At 34.5% G+C, this 23,442-nt stretch overlaps 2 protein-coding genes across 3 annotated transcripts in view; one reads left to right on the top strand and one right to left on the bottom strand.

The window, feature by feature from the left end:
* Positions 1–19,379: 19,379 nt before the first annotated feature.
* On the bottom strand, positions 19,380–22,609 carry LOC133534044 (uncharacterized). Of its 2 annotated transcripts, none has more exons than XM_061873139.1 (2): positions 22,487–22,609; positions 19,380–22,188 (listed from the first exon to the last, which is right to left on the bottom strand). In XM_061873139.1, the coding sequence occupies exon 2, from the start codon at positions 22,180–22,182 to the stop codon at positions 21,685–21,687; it is 498 nt and encodes a 165-aa protein (XP_061729123.1). In that variant the 5' UTR covers positions 22,183–22,188; positions 22,487–22,609; the 3' UTR covers positions 19,380–21,684. The 2 variants fall into 2 exon arrangements, with proteins under 2 accessions (XP_061729123.1, XP_061729124.1); XM_061873140.1 differs by lacking the exon at positions 22,487–22,609 and adding an exon at positions 22,305–22,454.
* A 243-nt stretch (positions 22,610–22,852) lies between these two features.
* LOC133534043 (uncharacterized) overlaps positions 22,853–23,442 on the top strand; it is a 57,278-nt gene continuing 56,688 nt past the window's right edge. Inside the window, exon 1 of the mRNA XM_061873138.1 lies at positions 22,853–23,013. The gene's annotated coding sequence lies outside the window, so the exon portion shown is untranslated. The remainder of the gene's footprint in view (positions 23,014–23,442) is intronic.

Raw genomic sequence — 23,442 nt, 5'->3', positions numbered from 1 at the left:
GACCTTTAGAGTCGAATGTCAATTTGAACAAAAAAAAAGTGCATACGTAATTCAACGGTATATTGACGGTTTATAATAGACCCCCGAAATAAGTCAGACCGCATCGTTCCAAAACACCCTACGAGTCTTCATTCGTAATAATTAATTAATGAAATAAAAGTTTAAAATTTAATAAAAACACCATATTTTACGTATTTTATTATACAATCAAAACAAGCACTCGAAGAAATATCAAACTTTGCTTTCTTGTTGTACAAATAACTATTGTTCAATCAAGTTATTTAACTTTTGTTGGACGTGAGAGTGCGTCTAAAATTTGATTATCGATTGACGTGAGCATGCGTCATGGAAGTAGGAAATTTTTTGACGTGAGAGTTCGTCTGAAATATGATTTGTACTTGACGTGAGTGTGCGTCAAGGAAGTTGAAAATTATTTGACGAGAGTGCGTCTTAAATTTGATTTTTATTTGATGTGAGCGTGCGTTTTAAATTTGATTTTTGTTTATCGTGAGAGCACGTCAAGGAAATTGTTTTTTATTTGACATGAGCATACGTCAAGGTAGTTAGAAGTTATTTGACGTGAGAGTACATCTGAAATTTGATTTTTGTGTGAAGTGAGCGTGTGTCAAGGAAAGTAAACATTAAAGTACGTGAGAGTACATCTTAATATTTTATCTTTGTTTGACGTGAGGGTTCGTCACGGATGATTGAGAATTAGATGAAATTGTTTGTTTTTTGACGGAAGTGTACACATTGAAATTGCGAATTATAAAATGCGAATGTGCGAATGGTGAATTCTGTATGACTAGTTGCTAAAGATTTGACTATGGTGGTCGCGAGAACGCGACGGATGTTTTTTTTTAGTCCAAATAAGATGACTAATATTTTCTTTGATTGTTCATAAATTATATTCTAACGTGACATTGCAAGTAATATTTACAGTATTTAGTACGATGACGAGAATGCAACTGGTTATTGATGGAATGATAATAAAAAAAAGTAATTTGTAGCTTATATTGATTTTTAATTCCAACAAGCATACGTATGTATTGATTAAACGGAGATACAGAATCACAATAGTGACTTGTGAGAGCTGTAAGTGAAATATGAAAAAAACGGAACGTTTGTAGCGAACGTTCGTTCTCTTGAAATGGTTCATATATTTTTTATTTTATATATGGTTGAAATTAAAATAACCCTGAGCATACGCCTCAAATTTTGGAGAGATGAATCAAACGAAGGATGAATTAGTGAAATTACACTCTTATGAAGATAAGAATTATAGATTTTTATCGACGCTGGCAGTTTCACGACTGTCGTGTGTGGAGATATACTTACGCGATTTTTTTTAGATATAGAATTTACAGTGGCCTTGTGAGAAGAGAATATAAAGTATAAGTGGGTAAAATGTAAGACAGCGTCTTGATTACAAGTTAGATCGAAATTAAGTTTGATCTCCGTTAAATTCTATAATACAGAGTATTAAATATTTTATTTTATGAAATGAAGTAAAAAAAAAAAGTATAACAAAACCTAATGGTTTACATCTACCTAATGATAGATGGTAAAATGAAAAGAGAGATAAGTTATACATAGAAAACATATTGTATGTGTGTGAGCATTGTCCGATTGAAATGGTTAATACTATTAATAGATGCTAAAATGAAAAGAGAGACAAGTTGTACATAGAGAACAGATACTGTATGTCTGTGACTATTGTTCGATTGAAATGTGTGTTACAATTAATATTTTTTACAAAAAAAATTGTTAGAATTTGGGGAAGTTTTTCTCTTTTTCTAGGAAAAAACAGTTGTTTGAATTTCGGGTGTTGAGCCAGATGAAGAACGTAATTGAACATGAATGCGTTTAATGCTTGAGCATTGATTAAGGCTCTTGAGTTTGATATAGTGATCCAAAACTGAACTGCAGAAATTTAAACCGTCGTGAGTAATGATACAGTAGCAAGTACGTAAAGTGACTGAGTTCTAACACAGATCGAGGTTTTCTTTCTTTCTTTCGAGTAAAGAGATTTGCCTTTAAGCAGGAAATTGAAAAGTATCGAGGTACTTAGGTAGGTAAGCAGAAGCCGATATACTAGAGAAAAAGATATTGAAAGTTTATACGAGATTGATAAATATAACAGAAATTAATTGTCATTTGACGGGATAAAGAGACTTATAATGGATAGACCAGAGCAGTGTGAGTAATCTTTTTGAGAGGTGGACAAAATGCATAGTTAAAATAGAATAGAAATATTTTATTGACAAACTGTGTACAGGTGATGTCATTACAGACTAAAGTATCAAGTTACCCAGTTTGAACATGAAATTAACTACAAGCTAGTAGTATTTTCATAAATGAATTCTGGGTTTTCTTAATGCAACCAATAATTAAGACACGAAACAGTATTGCAAAAGTTTGCTGTAGTTTGTTAGCTTACTTATAGTAGAACAATTCGTGATCTCTTGTGAGTCGATAGTGAAATGAGAAACAGAAACGTAAATAATGACCCAAACAGTTAAAAAAAAAGAGAGGCGACAAGATAGAGGTATAATAGAAGATTTGAAAATATGATGCCTGAAAAAAATTAACGCATATGTTCGAACAATAGGATAACTAATAAATAAGTGTTGAACGTAGTAAAAGAAAGGAATTATTAAAATTATTGTAAAAAGACAAAAACAATAGAGCAGAGAGATTGGGTATGTTATAACATACAGCTGTTTCTTTATAATTGATATCGAGAGGAATATGGAACAAAATAGGAGTATAGAAAGATGATTGTATCCTATCAAATACTTAAAAGACATGACACGATTGACTGATTCGAGTTAGCTGATGATCAGGAGTTTATCAAATGAAGTGGATGCTAATAAACCTATCCATGTTTAGTTGAGCTTTTGTAAATATTATAGTATACACGTCGCTTTATCGATGTAAAAATAAACTTTTGTTCAATTTAATCCACTCAGAACAACATAGTTGACTAAATGACTACTTATACGCAGTCTTGAGGAAAGATACATGTGTTAGAGTTGTAGCTCCTTTTTAGTATCCAACAAGCTAAATATGATAGTATTAAAAATAGTAAAATGAAATTGTGATAACATTTGACATCTTATATTAGCTATGGATGTTTAGTGTTTTTGACTGAATTTTTGAGTCGCAAACTCTTGTGACAGCGAGTTCGTGAAATTGATTAAACTTTTGGGATAATCAACTCGATGTTGTTGATGATCAGTATTAGAAGAAATATCTTTATATATATATGTGAAATTTTAAATAATTGTTAATTATTTTCATGTTTCGATAGATTAGACGATATTCATATTGCATTTTGAGATATTGTACAGACATTAGACAATAGAGACATTGTTGTATGAGTATATTTTATGCACACGAAGTTCTAACTATCATAATTTTGAAGTAACTTTAATTATTATTCGAATAAAAAGGTGTTAAATGTATAGAAATGCATTAAATAAGAGATCAGAGGTAATTATCATGGATTAAACGAGATATTCCGTTAAATAAAACTAATTATTATTAATAAAACTAATGAATGCAGATGGACGCATAATGTTGAAGTGATAAGTGCTAACAAATAAACAGTAACAGGATAGTGCCTATATAAGCATATGTATACCTACCTATGGAGATTACCAAAATACCAAATGTTATAGTATAATAAATATGTTTTACTGTACGACTTAAATATAGAACAAATATAGTATAGAGTAGACTTCAGACAGTACAAGAGTATCTCAGGTAAACAGATTTTGAGTAGTCGAGATTGTAAAGTAAACAACAGATCGGACATATTGCAAACGATTTGTTGTATCCATGGGATTTGTGACAAAGGCTAACAAGTGAAAAAAAAGTAGGCACTTGAGTGTAGATGATGATAATTGCCCTAAATATAGATTACGTAGGGAAACAGGGAAGATAAAGGAACAATTATTCAGAAAGATCAATAGAGAGACGAATCTTTTGTTTGCAGATTGAATGGTGATTATCTAGAATTGGTTGGAAGTTATATTTACATAACTAACGTTTGAAACTTAGCAAACGCGGTGTTCAGTTCGAACGATTCAATATAATTTGTACTTGTAGTACCTATGGGAGTATGCGTTGTAACAGCATCAGTTAGTAGCGATGTTAAAGTTAGATAATTACGACGGGACAGATAAGATAATTGAGTTGAACGCAAATGTACATGGTCATATTTCGCAAGTTGAAAGTATAAAAATATGATACAGATATCCAGAAAACGTTTTAAACTGCTACGTAGTTCTTGAAATTCAAAAGTGGAAGTAGTAAAAAACGATGTATAATTTATAAAAAAAAACGAATGAAAAAGAGATGTGTGAGAAAAGAGTGCATAGACGATAGAGATTTGACGTATCTGTAGAGTTATTAGTAGCGTTACAAGGTAAATACGCAATAAATTGTATGTAATAAGCTTAATGAGGATAGTTAGTTAATATAGTATTTACCTGACGATAATAACAAGTAACGCCCAAATAAGCTATAGATATAGGTTTGACAGAACAGTTATTTATTTAATCTTTATTGCACAAAAGAAAAACCTTATTTATTAAAAGGCGGACTTAATGCCATGAGGCACATTTGGGGTTATTGTCCTTTTAGTAAAGATATATCTGTTATGGTTTGCTAATTATCATAATTTATATTGTTTACAAAAGTAATACAAGATATTGGAAGAAAAAAAAAAGCTCGTAGAGGTTTAAGGCAAGATAATATTAATAAAAATGTGAACTTCGATCAATGACATGAACAATATATTATGGCATAGATGTAGTCCTAGAAAAAAAAAATATATATATAAAGAAAAAAATGGATTTTATTGGATATGACAATAATTTGATTTGGTAGTTTCAATCATTGTTTAAATTAAATGAACTTGAGTTTTTAGTATTGACACTTGTCATTTTACATTGATGTCAAAGGCGTATCTAGCAGTGCTTTAGTCACCTTAAAAGCAGTATACGGGAATACGGGAATCTTATGTTAATGTATAAATACAACCAATTATTGAAACTGAAACTTTTGCAAAATGTTTGGCATCCTTTGAAATTTCAAGACACAAAATTTAATTACCTCAAGGACACTTTAGTATCACCCCTAGCAGAGTTGTATAATAGCCTCTGAAAGCGATGTTATTCAAGGTGGCATTTGAATAAAGAAATTGTCGTGTGTTATTGTCATACGAACACCCATTATGAAATGAGTAGTATTATTAACAATCAGAGCAACCTTTTAAATAAAAAAGTACAAAAACTTGAACATTGTTATAGGTATTGTTACCTATAACAATCCAATTATACGTTTATATAAGTTTGACACTTCACGTGCAGATATGGATACAGAGACATAATATTGTAAATGTGTAAAATTTCAACTGAACTTAATAGTTTTGAGCTGAACACAGGACTAATGACTATAAAGATTGTCACGTCGACTTCAGAGTTAAAGCCATTTAGGGGTTAAATATTATCTCTAACCTGTTGCTACGTTACGTAACGATTAATACATGAATGGAGTAAGATGAAGTCTACATTAACGCAATGTAGTATAATACAATATTGGGTCAAGAAAGGTTTGATTGTTAAATGTACAACTGAAACAGATAGTGCTGAAGTCGAACCACTTTTGCCTGTAAAACAACGGGTATTGAATTAAATCAAAGACAAGTTTTAACGGACAGAAGTAATGTTTGGTTTTTTGAGAAACCAAAACAAACTTTATACATAATAAAAACTGAGCTTGGTCTGTTTTTTTTTTAGTTATACGAAATTAACAACAGGTATTAAGATTTTTCATTAACGTAGCAAAATGCTAATGTCACGGCATAGTAGTAAGTTATATGAACAAGGGGAAACAGAAGACCGAATGTCATGATATTATTTTCATGTATCTCATTATAATTTTATTTAACACATTTCCTGATTATGTAAATGTATCAATTGTGATAAGTTAAGTTTCAATTTACTTCATTAGAAACTGTTTTGACGCTTTAAATAATTTTTCACGGTTGGTGTAAGATTTAAATCGATCTAGCTTTTAGTGAGAAGGTTCGTGCGCCGGAGTCATGCACGAAGTTGGATGGCCGAATGTCATGATTTATTTATGTTTACATTTAAGATAGCAGTTAAATAATAATTATACCGTGACAACATTATTATGTTACCCCGATTAATACAGGGGTAGTTGGAAAAATAACATTATACTGAACACGATTTAACATTATGTCAAAACACGGTAGTTTTAGCAGGTGGTGGGGACACGGTAAATGTTGGACAGGCTCGTTCACTTGGGTTGAGGCTGTCAAGGAGGAAGCATCGTAATGAACTGGTTAGGTCAGAGTACCTGCAAGTATCCCGATTGCTGTAGTAGTAATAGTTTAGGGTAACCATGCAATAAGAAGCACCATAAACGCTTGTACGTTTGACAGGACTAATGCTAAAAAGTACATTTTCTGCCCTCCGGGCGGAAAGCGTCAACTTTGCTGCCGCTGTGCTAAACGAAGTTGCCGCTTTCCGTTGAGTAGAAAAATTGTATGCGCTCTACGGGAAGAAACGTAGGATATTCCATCCCACGTGTTTGCCACCCTCGCCTTCGGCTCAGGTGACAATTTTACACGCGGCACGCAATTTCCTATTTTTCCTTTCTTGGGACACAAATAACTATTGTTTAAAAAAAGGTGCACTATAACGTTTTAACGAAGTGTATATGTGATGCAGCTCGAACTGTCGTTAGACCGCCGTGCGCCATTTTGTTAAGTCGAGCAGCCATCTTGTAATAATTCAAGATGGCGGCATTTGATGCGATAGCGGGAAACATTTGCCTAATATTTTGATCGCAGCTATTTAAATTATTGTAATGGTTGCGTAAATGCAACTGCTTTTGACATTGGGGTTAATGAGGCGGTCGAAACGACGCCAAAGCCTAAAAGGCCAACGTTCTTGGCAAGGCATCTTATAGATGCATGGATACGTGATAAGACTAGTGAAATGCGGGCGAAGCTCTATATTTTGTGATAACTATGGGCGAATCGCCCATGTCATTTTTTTATTGGTTTGGAAAAACTACCCAATGATTGGCACTATGTAATTTACATCTTTTTGTAAGTCACCACCGCTTAAGTAAAAAGGTGCCCACTAATGGTGGGCTGACGAGAATAGGGTAGTTTACCCTACTATCGACTTGTTTTTGACGTGCGTTTTACAGTGGTAAACGCATTAGTTTGTAACAATTATGTTTTGTATTTAACTTTTTTTTTTTAGTTTTGAGTGTCGTCAGTGTATAGTTCACTTTCGAAAGTATACATGAATTTTGAATTATTATGCAAGTATTAATGTAGGCGTCACAGCTATGAAATACAATTTATTTAAGCTCTTTTGAGCTATAAAGCTGTACAAATGAAAGTTTATAAAACTCCTAATAAAAAATGGGTAAGTATAAAGGTATAAAGGGAAACTGAACTATGCACTAGACCAGGTTGAGTCGTTAGGGCGTGGAGCTCTCGTGTCGCTTGCGGCGGGGATGCTGCAACATTGTAAATATCACGCGTATCGAACTATATAAATGTAAGAGATGTTTCACTTCATGTAAATAAATGTGATTCATAAGAAAGTGTGTTTATTTTAAATGTACTTGATCCTCGAATTTTGTCGTTCCGAGTGACCAAAGCTGATGTGCTCGAGTTTTGTTTAATAAATACTTATGTTAACGGCACCAATCATGGGACATTTAACAGAAAATTAGGAGTATTTTTGATATTTCACAGACTCCTGTAAAATTTATACCGCTTTACGCTTTAAGTTGAATGTCCAATTCGTCCAAAGATACTACAATTGGTTTCAATATTATTAACCAATTGGGTACTTGATACATGTTGAATATTAGGTATAACAAAATTTAGTTAAATGGATAGAAAATGAGCTATCCATTATAAAAAAGTGGAATTTAAAAAATTATACGGAGATTATAAAAAAATACAAGGCTCCAGTCTAAAAAATAAATATTTCAGGGTCAAAATGGCAATTTCCTTGATCTTCCATACATTTAGGACAGACTTATATAATGTACCGTCACATCATGTTATCATTTTGTTAGAGGCGTTTCAATCGTCTAGTGCGAGCGTCAGACTAACTCTAATTTCTGACCTTTGTGTTGCTTAAATGCCATGAGTCCTATATAGACATTTGATCCTCAGGAAAATCACCATCGTTTGACATTATTTACAAAAAACTGTCAAGTAGCCAATTAGAACTGGTTTTTTGCTCCAGTCATGGGATGTAGTGCGCCATTCATTTTCAAACTAACAAATGTCAATGAAAAATTAAACTTAAGCAACTCTTTGGCTCTTGTTTATGGTAAAATGTTGCCAGCGATTAAAAACTGATGGTAAATACTTGTTTTACAGGATTTGTATATACCACCCCATTACTGGTGCCTGTTCCATTATAGGGGTGTTTACTATACCTTCCTAGAATACCAACAGAACGAGATGATCATTCGAATAAAATCACGCACATATCAGATTAGATAAGCGTAACAACGTTTTTCATTTATTTCATGGCATAGTTCAGTGGTGGGCAAAGTACGGCCCGTCGAAGGTTCTTTGAAATACTCATACTCATACTCATTTATTCATAAAGTTAGTTTACATGTCAAAATAAAACTAGATTAAAGTTAAAACTAACTTAAAAATAAGATTACAATAAAAATTAAAACAAAGCATTTAAAATTAAGATCAGAAATTAGACTCAGTATCAAAATATACATTAAAATCAATTAGTTACAGGATAATCAATAAGTAAAATTAAAAACAAAGCCAATTTATATGTGTATAAGTAGTACATGGCCCGTGAAATAATAAAAATGCATTAGTGTTGCAATTCTGGCCCTCCTCTGAGTTTTCTTAAACTTTCTGGCCCCTATGAAGAAAGTTTGCCCACCACTGGCATAGTTACGTATTTGGGAATAAAATCATAGCCTATATAGGAATTCATTAAGGGCTACTGGAGAGATGTTCTACAGCAACCCCAACTTCATTTGGCTTGTATTCCCAAACTATAGAGGTACAATTTTTTTCAGGTAAGTATAAATTCAGTACCAATGTAATAAATCGTCATATAATAAAAAATGACAAATCGCTATGTCGGGTTGTAGGAGAGCATGACTTTAATTTTTTTCTACATACTAGCGACCCGTACCGGCAACGCACGGGTTACACAAAACCTTAACAAATTATACACCTAAACTTTCCTCAAGAATCACTCTATTGATGAGTGAAAATCTGGTCAGTAGTTTTTGAGTTTATCGCGAACTTACATACACACAGACAGACACGGCGGGGGACTTTGTTTTATAAGGTGTTTTGATATATTTTGGGAAAATCTTTTTGTTACGCTAAGCTATCGGAGGACGGTAGATACTTTTACAGTACATATGGTGCTACTTTACCGCACTAGTGCGAAAATTTGCATATTACGTTACTGTGTCGAACTTTTAAAGGGCCATATGTACTGTAAAACGTACGATACATGTGCGAATAGGTAATTCGCAACTCGTGTCGATTTAAAACACTCCCTTCGATCGTGTTTTAATTTATCGCCACTCGTTTCGAATTTCCTATTTTTCGCACTTGTATCGTAATGTACTTTTGCCGTAGTCTTGAGATGCTACTTGTCACGCTGACAGTACAAACAGCAACTCTTAACTGTCCATCGGTGGACCTTATACAAGGTGCCCGTGAGCATTGCGGGAGATTTTAACGGTGCATTCCTGATGGCAACAGAAGCAAAAAATGTTATATGACTGTGAAATTCGACAAAAAAAGTTTTTTTTTTGTTTTTTTTTCCCCTTTTTTTGAACACCTGTACATAAAACGTATTTTTTATTGATAAACACATAACCTAAAATTAACTAAAAAGTTTTTTATTTGGAGGTAGCTTCTCGAATACATTTTTTTAATTTTGCGATGTCATAATCAATAGGTATGTCCAGACTAGACCTCAAAGTGGCAATACCGCAGTCAAAAATGTGTTTTGTACCGACTTATGGCGAAAGAATGATTTCGAAAAACATTTAATTATCTCTGAAACTAGGCCTAATCCAGAAAATATGACATTTTAGTTTCTAAATATTACCAGGAATGCTTAGTTAAAATGTCTCGCAATGCTCACGGGCACCTTGTATTGTATATGTTCGTTGTAATAAGGTTAACAGTGTGGGCGATGGTACGAGTCGGGGGCGTCTATGTGTGGTGGCCGCAAGGCGCCTTGCATGCGTAGTGGGACCGATTTGTTATTTATTTGTACAGATTTCAATAAAATTTGGTGAACAGATAGTTTTCTAATCCGTACAAGTGTACAATATAGGCGCAATTTCGCCGTATGTTCTAAAACTCCTCCTCCAAGTTACGAAACGTAGAGTATTACAAGAGTGCGTAGGCTTGTTAAAATACTGGTATAACAATCAGGTCAATCAAGTGAGATGGGATGGGGAGTACTCAGACGAGTATAGACTACAATGCGGGGTTAGACAGGGTGGGCTAACATCTCCCACCTTGTTTAACCTTTATGTAGATGAACTGATTGGGAGGCTCAGCAGCGCGCGTGTTGGATGTCATATTTTAGGAACTTGTTTCAATAACATAAGCTACGCGGATGACATGGCGCTGTTGGGCCCCTCAGTCAGCTCGATAAAAAAGCTAATCACCATATGCGAGGGCTACGCCGAGCAGCATGGTCTTAGGTATAATGCAACCAAAAGTGAAATACTCATTTTTAAGGCTCGAAAGTACAATTTAGATTCAACTATGCCTAGGATCATGCTGGGAGGGGTACCCCTCAAAGTGGTGGAGAGTTTTAAGTATCTGGGGCATGTGCTCACTGGAGATATGAAAGATGATTTGGATCTAGAAAGAGAAAGGAGAGCCATGGCTATAAGGGGCAATATGGTTGCCCGCAGATTTGCACGATGTAACAAACAAGTAAAGTTAACACTTTTTAAAGCATACTGCCAAACTTTTTACACGTGCAGTCTGTGGGCAACATTTACGCAGCGAGCCTACAATACACTAAGGGTTCAGTATAATAACGTCCTGAGGATGCTGTTGAAGCTGCCGAGGTACTGTAGCGCATCCGGTATGTTCGCGGAGGCGCGAACGGATGACTTTTATGCCATCAGGCGCAAAAGAATAGCGTCTCTGCTGACACGCGTGCGCGGCAGTAGCAACAGCCTCCTAAGGACGTTGGCTGAACGCCTTGATTGCCATCTCACGAGCTACTGGGTAGACGTGTTGATAGGCAAGGCTGGATGATTTAGTTTTAATTTAGTTTTATGTAAATTAATTGGTACTAACGTAGGGTGTAAGATTTTTTTTGCTGTTACTAACAAAATTTATGGATCCTATCGGTCTGAAATAAATGATTTTTATTTATTTTTTTTTTTTTTTTTTATTATCATAAATCAACCGAAGACTATATGTGACATAATCTATGAAAAGGGACCTTATTGTCGGTTACGCCATTATCAACGATGCTCCCATATTATAAACGCCGCGCTACACAGTGCTGCGTAAGCGCCATCGACAATAAGGTCCCTTTTCATAGATAATATCACATATAGTTAGGCCAAGATAACTCTGCAACTATTTTAACAGCAGACAGTGCTAGTGTTATTTATACGTCATAATTTCATATAAGTGTAACGTATAAATTAACACTTGGACAGTCTGGGATATCAAGATCGCTGCCAACTTATTGGTCCGACTCTAAGACTAACCATATGTCGTTGCATTGGCGCTGGCTCGGCAAGGTAATGCGGCAAGCTACATCGGGTTATGCCCAGTAGTTACCACCAAACCAGTGGTAACTACTGGGATTTTTTTCCCACCTTTTACCACTGGTTACTGGCAAAAAAAATCCCACTAGTTACCATCAACTTAGCTTGGTGGTAACTACTGGGTTTTTTTTTTCCCAGTAGTTACCACTGGTAAAAAGTAAGATTATTTTCCCAGTAGTTACCACCAAAATTTGGTTAGCATTAAATACTAACAAAAACAGTATAAATATGGAGTTCGTTTATCAATAATTAATTAAACGTCATTAGTGGGATTTTTTTTCCAGTGGGTGGTAGGAAAAAAAATCCCAGTAGTTACCACTGGTAACAACCCGCTACATCGCTGATATTCTGCTAGGACCTTACGTAAAAGTTTGTGAAACGCTTTGTGACGTACCTTATGATCATGAAGTATTGGTGTATATTATGTTAGTGTAAATAGGTATGTATAAATTAAAATTATCTAAAAAAAAATAGGTGATAACTGATAAAAATGGACATGGATTATTTGTACCTACAGTAAAATGGTGCAAAAACGGTAGTCCTGTTCGCGGCGCACCATTTTACTCAAGTAAAACTGCACTTCTGTGTAGTGAGCTGACCTCGTGCTTCCGTTCAGTGAAATAAGCCTAAAAAGAAATAGTTGTAAGGAAAGCCAAACATTATGTTAAAATCTTTATTTCGAGTAAAACAACTAGTAAAATTTTGAAAATAAATATCACAAAATGGTAAGTAATATCTTAACGTGACTTAAATATTTGAGACTAAAAAAAAACGAGGTATATGCATGCAAACATTGTCAAAGATAGCCATCTAAAATTGAGCTTGGTTTTAACACGTCCAAACTCAATGACGTTGAGATCTCTTCTGATTATGACAATTTTAATATAACTATCTTTTCGTCCGATGTGAGTGAGATGGTACAGTCAGCGTCAAATACTTTATAGCAACCAAAGTAGCCAAATAGTTCGGTACACCATATATTTAGTATGGTGTACCGAACTATTTGGCCACTTTGACTGCTGCAAAGTATTTGACGCTGACTGTACAAAAACATTACAAAAATCCAGTATGAAACATAAATTTTAGGTCCGAATTAGAATGAATTATTGCGGTTGCGGTTATTTTAACACACCAAAAATCATTGCGATTTTATTATGCGGGCGAGTAAACTTTTACCCCTTATTCATAAATCTTTACGAGCCTGATTTAGTTAAATTGTTTTTTATCCCTTTCTTGCAAATACATGAGTCAAAATGACAGATAAAGACAAACGATTCATAACTAATTCAGGCCTGTAACACGTTTATGAATAACGCCATTAGACTCTTAATCTAGTAATTATGTCCACGACTTTTTATATCATTTGTGACGTTATCTATGAAAAGGGACCTTATTGTCGATGGCGCTTCCGCCGTTATAAACGACGCTCCGATACATGTATAACGCTGCACGACGCAGTGCGTCGTAAGCGCCATCGACAATAAGGTCCCTTTTCATAGATTATATTTCGTCACTTCATTTTTCAGATATAATTTTATATTAACCATGTAGTTTCCCTATTGTACAGATAGCATCGCACACCTTTAAGAGTAACTATTTTGATTAAAACTGTGGAAACCAATTTCCGCCCACTTCCGCTTACTGGTTACCTGCGTGCGGCGACCGCTGCGCTCTTCATTCTTTATTTGTGCGTGGTAGCGTCCACACCTCGGTCTAGTTGCCGAACACTTCGGCACAAGACCACATTTTTTATAACGATCTTCGTTGCCTACTATGGTGTTAGCTGTGAGATTTCATTGAATTCGTTGTGCAATATACATATATTTGTTTTTAAAATCGTTGTGCAATCCTTCAACTTGAAGGACATACATACATCCTGGAGGTTAGTCGAGAACTAACACGATGGAAAAAATCATCCTGGAGGTTGGTCGTGAACCAACACGAAGGAAAGTCTGTTCGTATTTCGAACACCGATTTCGCCCGGGGGTTGGTCGTGAACCAACACGAAGGTATAAGATCGGATAACGCACAACGAAACAAAGGCATAAAAAATCATCCTGGGGGTTGGTCGTGAACCAACACGAAGGAAAGTCTGTTCGTATTTCGAACACCGATTTCGCCCGGCGCGGCGATTGGTCGTGAACCAAAAGATCGGATAATGCACAACGCACAATGAAACAAAGGGCCTAGACATTCATATTGGTGCATTTTTCATAATACCCATATATTTTGTGGGAAATTTATTGCCTTAAAAATGGGAATAATGTTGTGTTATAAAGCCGAGGGAGGCTTTCTTTTTATTTGGTTTTAGACGGCCCAACACTTAAAATATATCCAAATTTTACTCACACCTAACCCATAGTACGGTATTAAATGAAAAAAGAAGTATGAATCCCCGCCCAGAGGTTGAATGTAAATCAACAAGCGACTCACAAATGTTGTATTTAACACAATAGTACATTGTTTTTATACTACACTACCCACATAAATATAATATTAATACATTGGGTAGGTATAACTTGTCTCTAAAAGTGGGAATAGCTACGTGTACCTACATCACGTCACAGTATTATTTAAAGTATATTCTTTCTGACGTACAATATTTAAACTCTTATATGTCATAAAAGACCTGTAATGGATTTGAAAGCAATTTCTAAACTTAATCTTGATAAAATATCTTGTTAATATGTATAGTGGTGCCCTGACAGTGCATACTTTTTGGTGTCGATTTTTAAATCATTATGATATGCAGAAACATTCATAAATCGAACTATAAAAATATGGCTACGTACGTCAATAATGTTATGGGCAACTTTGGTTTACTCCTATATTAAATCGCATAAAAAAAGAGTCTACCAAATGAATACTTATATCAAAATATACCTATTTATAATATCAGTTTTAAGAATCTTTATTTCTCAAAATAAGATATAACAAAACTTGATATAAACGAGTTTTTTCATCACAATTTACTAGAACAATTTGCAAGAGCTCAGTGTCAAGCACCACTAGAGTACCATCCATCTGAGTTAATCAGAATATGGTTTTCTCTTCATTTTGGCGAGTTGCACATATTAAGATATTTTGTTCGCATCTCTCACAGACATTGAGTGTTTATTTTTATGGTTGTAAATAATCGGTAAATAGGTAAATAATAATAATAATAATAATAAAATTCTTTATTGCACACTACATAAAAAACAGATACAGAAATTGATAAAATATACACATTGGTAGGTAACAACAGGCGGACTTATCGCTAAACAGCGATCTCTTCCAGACAACCTTCAGATAGTGAGATGGCGAACGAAGCGAAGTTAACGGGTGGTGCAAAAAAATAAAAATAAAGAAAAAAGTAGTGAAAATACAATATAATACATATACTACACATATAAAGTTAAGATAGACTACATTTATTACTATATACAAAAAATATATACATATATATATATACATATATAAATGACAAAGGAAGCCATAACAACGACAACGAGTTTAAAAGAATACGAGTATACGAGTAGGACCTTCATGAATTAGACAAATAATGTTCTTTTAATAGGTTTTTAAAAATGGGAAGTGATTTAGCACGTCTAATATCAATGGGTAGATTATTCCACAGCCGGACAGCACGGAAACTGAAAGAGTTGTTGTAGAATTTTGAAGAGGAAGGAGGGGGAACAAGTAGCAGATTTTGAGAGCATCTAAGAGATGAAAGAAATTTAAACCGGGCTTTAAGATAACACGGAGTATTGGGGTGGAACAGAGTGGCATACAAGAGGGAAAGAATATGCGTGTTGCGACGGAATCGGATGGGTAACCATTTGAGCTGCGAACGAAAGCTTGAAATATGATCGAATTTGCGCAACCCGAAAATGAACCTAATGCACACGTTTTGAAGTCGTTCGAGTTTGTTCAATTGCTCTTCAGTAAGGTCTAAATAGCAGATATCAGCATAGTCCAAAATAGGCAGAAGGAGAGACTGAGCAAGCGCAATTTTAGTGGCGAGAGGCAGGAAGTTACGAAGTCGACGTAGGGAACCAATCGTAGCAAAGATCTTTCTGCTCACCTCACTGATCTGCGGAATCCAAGAAAGAGTACGATCAATGATTACACCCAGATTTTTGACCTGGTTAGAGAAAGGAATCAGTACCCCATCGAACAGAACCCCAGGCAAATCATCGAAATCGACTCTTGCTATACTTCTTGGGCTGCCAATACCTATTCATATATTTATTTAATTGTATTAAAACAACAAGACGATTACCCTCTGATTATCCTTTAAAGGATTACCCCTCAGATTACTACTTAAATAAATAAATAAATGTATGGTTCAACTCTCATGTGTCTGTCGCGGTACTCTTTCAGCCATTGCGATGGTACTATGCAATACGTTCACTAGACTTAAAACACGCAAAACGGTTATGCAATATGTTTTTGCTAAGTTTGAAATATATGTACATATACATTTAGTATCTGTAATCTAATTATACTACTGTATAATTAATATAGTCATTCATAAAATTAAGACCGAATCACTAAATATAATATTTGTTTTCTAAACTCGCAATACAACCACAGTAGCAATACATTTTTTATTTTATTATGCCAGTTATTCTATAAGTGTATTTTTTATACATTATAAAAATATACAACATTACGTCTATGTCTTTCGTTACCGACAGAGCGAATATTTGGATAAAATAAAAATAGAGGGCATTTGAGATTTGATGCTTAATTAATACGTGAAAAACTATGGATTGTTATCGTGGTTGATTACTGTGCTAGTTTAGTTTGCGCTGAGAGAATAGCAGCTACAGCACCGATATTTGTGCAAATATGGTCAATCGTGTCATGCTGTCATTAATATTTAATAAAAGAAAAAAGGTCATCTTATTTATCTTTATTCGAATGAAAAGACTTGGCACATGGAGTCATGTACATATGTTTATTAAGCTAATTACTGATCATGTATGTTGTACGCTGACTTTACCTACTCAGGTTTAACTGGTTATTATTAACTTAGCACCGTAATACGAGTAGCTCGAATATACATTAGGTATATAAAATTAAATATATTCCGATGTCAGTAATGGGCCTTGGCCCTTGCCCTATTTATTATATGCAATATGAGCGTAATAATAGAACATTTCAATTTGGGTAAATTATAATGTTATATAAGAAATAACTTCGAAAGTTGAGTAGTAGTTATAGTAGCCTTATAAATTTATTTTTTCATATCTTAACCGAAAGCATATGGATTTATGCACGTTCATATATTATATTTCTTATATTTCAAGAACATGATGGATTTTTGCATTTGACAAAATCCAAAATATATTTCTTCTTGAATAGATCAGAGATTTTAATGCATTTTAATGACGTTAGACACGTTTTGGAGAAAATAAAATAAAAAAACTATTATTTTTAAATTAAAAATCTTAAAACGCGCTAGGCCGCGTGAGTCTTTGTATCTACAAAGACTCGTTGTGTCACTATTCGTTCAGCAGGATCTGCTGTAAGCCGACATGCGTGTGCATGAGCCTAATAACTGAATTTTCTCATTGTCGCCATCTGCTCAATGAATACAACGTATCCTACCCTGTCTGGAGGTAACGCTGGGTTGTATCGTTGACATAAATTACGTCTTATTTTAGTTATTATTACTCTTAGACGAGTCTGAAGTTGATATCAATAGTAGTACCGCCTGTCTTCTTTAATTCCGTATCGCGGACAAGGACCGCTAGTGAACTTTCATACATTCATAAATTGACGTTTTATGAATTAATTCTACTTTTTGAAATCGAATTAAACTGAATGTAAAGTAGACCACAAAGTGTATAGAATCTTAGTGAATTATGTTTCATTGTGAACAACAAATTGAAACGGGATTATTAGGCTTTGTTTTGATATCCTAAAAGGTGTATTAATATATATATATATATATATATATGTATCATGTGTACATACCTAATATGTACTTTTTATTTTGAACCTACATACCTAAACTTTCTTTGTGCTTTTAAACAAGGCTTCATAACTCAATTGCCACAGTATACTTGTGTACACATATTATGTCCTGAACTTGGTCTGCAGTCTACGCAGGTGGGCTACTCTGCGTTCGATACAGTGATAATAACTTCAATTACTTGATGGCTTAAAACACAACCCATTACACAGTTGTTCGCTAAAGCATTGATTTAATTTTGGTTCAGTTTCATTTACCATACTTCTGGATTTCTTTAGCAGTCAATTAAAATAGTATCATGTGTTTTCATAAAAAAGGATCATCAGATCGTTTTCTTTTATTATAGAATTGGTTAAAGTTAAACGACTGAAATACGATTTTAAATAATATAACTCAAAACATCAAAATATGGTATATTTGGGACACTAACTTAATACAACTGATGAAAATAAATCTCTAGAAATTGAAAATAAATAAATTCTGATCAAAATAAATCTTTAGCACCTGAAAATAAATAAATTCTAGCCATATATAGATGGCGATTAACTTATAATCTAATAATTTGAACCATTAAACTATAATATGAATATCTCATACCAAGGATACTTTATATGAGTAACGGCCTAACTGCAAATACAGTAGTTCAGATAAATAAAAAATAAATAAAAATACTAAATATTTCGGTTTATCACCATGGTTAACATTAACAAATAATTTTCACCCGAATGACTTATTTTACTTCGGACTAAGATAGATATATGTTTTTAGTGTCTCACTATGATGTTTTTTAATAATATATTTCTAATGTTAGTACGGTGTATACGTAACGTACAGTAAATAAAATAAAATCCTGCGGTCATTGGCATGGCATATAAATTGGGAAGTTTTTTTCTCTCTTTGGGACGTCCCGGCGTCCATGTGCGAGTTAGGAGGAACGTCTTAACTTAAACCAGATACTCAGACAGCCAAAGCTTTCGGCTTATTTCAACCAAAACTTATATCTCTAAACATCTACATGGTTAATATAAAATTATATCTGAAAAATGAAGTGACGAAATATAATTGATGATCAAACGAACTTCTTGAAGTGAAGTTCGATCGATATTATATGAGTCACTTCATTTGAAGATATAATATAAGGTCCCACCCACCCAAGAGCCCGGATATAAGTTTTGGTTCCTGCCTTCTCTAAAATAATGAAGAGCGCAGCGGTCGCCGCACGCAGGTAACCAGTAAGCGGAAGTGGGCGGAAATTGGTTTCCACAGTTTTAATCAAAATAGTTACTCTTAAAGGTGTGCGATGCTATCTGTACAATAGGGAAACTACATGGTTAATATAAAATTATATCTTCAAATGAAGTGACTCATATAATATCGATCGAACTTCACTTCAAGAAGTTCGTTTGATCATCAATAATACCACATTTTATGTTAGACTTATTTAAACAATTATTCCAATCGGAAACGTGATTTCTTGGTAATTCAAGATAACGCCAGAAACGCGAATTGTCGGTGTAAAAATAAATTCGCCCATGCATGTATGGCTGCCAATACAATTGTTTACTTATATTAGGTATTCGAATTGTTCCCATCACCATATTACAATCTATCTTAACCTACTTGAGAAATTCTAGACATATTAAGGAGAATTATTAAAAGATTTTAACCCTTTGAACGACAAGCCTATTCATAACGCGCCATCGTATATTACGTAAAATGTATTAAAGAAACCGTGCGCGTCTGAGAATGTCTGCGGTCAAAGGGTTAATTTTTTTAAAGTTGATAACAAGCTTCAGCGGCTCTACAGTTTGAAGGCTACGGCGACTGCTTACCACTAGTATTTGTAGGAACTAGTCTTTTGAGTGTAAACTCGATTCGTTTTTACGAGGCTGCGCTTACATATTTAACTCATGAACCTTATTTATGGTATTAGAAAACAGTTTGATGACATTACCCGGGTCCACACTGAGCAAGCATACTCAAGAGGCAATTTCCTCACGCACAAAACGGCCAGTGTAGACGCTCGTCAGTCAGCTCAGTGTGGACCCGGCTATTCGCGCTCGCATGGTGTATTGCAATAGACAGCCGGCATCATGACGATGCGGCAATGGTAGGATCCACTGAGAACATATAAAATAATTTATGTATAAATAGATACAGCACCACGAGTTACCAAGCTATAGCCAAAATATAAAAAAGTAAGGAGTATCTATCAACATTTCATGAGATTCAAATTAAGCTCAAGAAAAGAAACTCATATAAAACAATGTATATGACAAAATAAACATACTCAACTCATGTAAAATAATGTATGTGCAATGTATGATCAATACAAATTATGAATATAATATATGAGTTTCTTCAGCATATTGGCCAGTTCTGGTATTCAAAAGGAGAGCATCTTTTATAATCTTAAGCCCGTCACAGATATCTTATAGCAAAGTATCTTAAGATACCCTGCGATATATAGCTTGATATATTACGATATATTTTGTCTCTCTCACAATGTAGGAGCTAGACAGACAGCGATATATATTTTGGTATTGTTGATGTGACTGAGGAAATTAGGAAGAAAACCATGATTGTTTACGCCCTGCAACATGCCATGCACCTAAAATGGCAACGGTCTGGCCACATATCTAGATATAATGACAAAAGATGGACGATACAAACAACGAAATGGAAGGGACCAGAAGGGAGAAGACCGACCGAGCAGCAAAACTTGCAATATCGGACGGTATTCCATACCGTTGTTTACCAGTACACAGCGAAGTACTGGGTAAAGTCAGGAGGTGCAGGCAGGTTTGGAAGGAGTATTTTGATGAGCGATCACTTACTAAAGGAATCTGGTACAGAACAGTTCAATGTCAGCCTCCTCATGTCCCATGGTTTGACAAAAGGCTAAGCAGGAAACGGGTAGTAGCACTCCTCAGGCTTCGTTCCGGACATATTCCATCGAACAAATTCAAGCACCTTATGAAATTAGCTGTGTCACCAAACTGCTGAGAGTGTAACAAAGTAGAAGATGTCCACCATGTTTTGATGGAGTGTGTCCGCAACGAAGCGCTGAGGAGTGATATGGCATGGCACAATTCTAATAACATGGGTAGTTGCAACATCTTCCTGGCATCGCCTTTATCAGATGATGTGCAATTTATATTTAAAAATAATGTAGTAGTAGAGGTGATTTTGTAGATTTCAATACAGGGGTGACATCGTCACGTGCGTGGCGAAACCCCATTCCTTAAAAATTGATTAAAAAAAGACCTTATAAAAGGTGGGCTGATGATGTCACCAAAATAGCTGGTAAGGATTGGATGGAGAAAGCTAAAGATAGAGAGAAGTGGAAGGGAATCGAGGAGGCTTTTACCCTAACAGGATCAGTGTAATAAAAAAAATAAAAAAACTAGTAAACTAACTAATATATACATACATATATATTAAGATTTTGTTTCTTAAATCACTAACAACACATTTGAAATGTAAAATTACATAAATAAGCTATAATAATAATTATTGATGTGTGTGGTGAGAGTTATACTATAAGATATCTGTCAGCATCATTATGGCTAGTAATATATATTATCCTTTGTGACAGACCTTACTCCTCCCCCTTTATATCCATATCCTAAATAGCTAAACGTAGACATAGTACTACAAACAATATTTTTTGTAGATTCTAACCACCATGTTGATTTATGCCCTATTGTGTTACCACCTGGTTTGAGTAAGAGTTATATAAGCTTCCTACGCATATCCAATATGAAAACATATAAACTGGGGCTTAGTTTTTCTGGCATAACCCAATTGAGAGCAATGATGATTGTAAATATCTAAAATTATTAAATAGTTATTCCCTGAAAGTAACCATAGCGGCACCTCCTTTGGTCCTGCAGCTGCCCAATCTTGGAAGACATCTCGTCCTCCCGGCACATGCCACAGAAGATGCTCGTAACCATGTGGAGTGGACTGCGGTAGTACAGGCTTGTGTCCTTCAGTGACTTGTTCTGTTTGTGGCAGCAGACGTGTATAAAAACTTCGGCCATCATCAGTAACATGATCAGAACTGCTGGAAAAACTGCCGCCAGCGGTATCAGAAGCAACCTCGGACTAAACACGTTTGAACCTCTGATGATATTCTCTTTTAACGCTTGGAATTTTTTCGTCTTACTCATGTATCCCTTAGGAAACTTTATGATCTCGGTTGGAGGTACGGCCGCGCGCGGCCCGAGCACGACGGAAGACGAAGATGGCGTCGGCTCGCCAGTCTCGTCATTAACGAGGTAAGTTATAATCTCGCCGGTTTCGTCGTCACAACAAAAATGCTTTTGCCTCGACATGGTCCTCTGAAAAAAAAAAACATCTAACTATATATATAACTGTTCTAACAATAAGTAATTGTGGGTTCGGGATCTAGAAAATTGGTTTTTTGCTCTCGGTTAACGTTAATGTAGTTAATTACATGTTATGCCGCTGCGTTGAGAAAAATACAAGGAAAATTTTGATCCAACAATGTTTGATTGGATTGCCTTTTTTGCTTTATAACTTTACTTTAATCATTTGTTATTAGATAAATACTTTTGGCACGCCGCAAAGCCCGCACTGATATTTATTATTTATGTGGATTCAGACTGGAATACATACCGTTATCCTCGTTATCCGTTAGATCTATTGTCAAAAATGCTTCAATTCAATTACAAAATGTCTCGGAGATGCGTTAAATTGTCTATGGGCTAGATTTCCTGTCATTAGGCAGCTTTATTTAAGTCTGTTCATTATCAAACATTATGCGATCAACGTAGGACGCACCAATGAGTGAAGTATATAGTGAGTATTGTAATCTTTGGTTTGGACGCACTTAAAGCAAGGTAAAATAAAGGTAAATAATTATGTACATTACTTTAATTTTGTTACAGAAGTTCCATCTCTAAGAAACTATTTAGTTTGATTATGTGATAGGTGTGATAGTCATAAACGTGTAAAGGAATGTATATGTCATCTGTCAAATAAATGTCATCTGTTTAGGTCAAAATTTAAAATAGGCGGACGTATAAAACCCCGTATTTATGTAGATATCTTTTCTTTGTCCTTGTAAATATAACTGGAAGACGTGTAAATCAGAAGAACACTAAAGAGATCTACAACAAGTAACATAATCTTCGTGAAAAAAGGTAATTAAGTAAATCTAAATAGTAAGTACTGTGACTAGCCATATGCCTATTTCGTAATATTGGCCTTGGTTTTATATTAAAACACATAGAAAATAATTAAAAACTACAGTACTCTTCGTTTGCATCTTTCATTCATGATTTCACTCCGTATTCTAACAATTACAACTTGAAGGACACGTTTCCGTATTTTACCATTTGTGATTTCGATTAAATACATAACACTCAGTAAATTTTCATTTTTTTATTATTTTAAAATGCTGCGAAGAATGATAATAATCAATTGAAGTTAACCCAGAATAAATGCATAATTATTGGTGTAATAAAGAACATTGAGTTACTAACTTAATAATAAACGTAAAATATTACAATACAGACGTTATTTTCAGAAAACAAAACTATAATACCTGAAGTTAAATAATAATGTTAGCA

This window comes from Cydia pomonella, unplaced genomic scaffold, assembly GCF_033807575.1.
Source record: "Cydia pomonella isolate Wapato2018A unplaced genomic scaffold, ilCydPomo1 PGA_scaffold_46, whole genome shotgun sequence".
NCBI lineage: Eukaryota > Metazoa > Arthropoda > Insecta > Lepidoptera > Tortricidae > Cydia > Cydia pomonella.
The sequence above is the reverse complement of the archived record's forward strand: the minus strand, read 5'-3'. Positions and strand labels throughout refer to the sequence as shown.

Coding starts and splice junctions, on each gene's coding strand:
- LOC133534044 (XM_061873139.1), bottom strand. CDS start 22,182: ATGTCGAGGCAAAAGCATTTTTGTTGTGACGACGAAACCGGCGAGATT.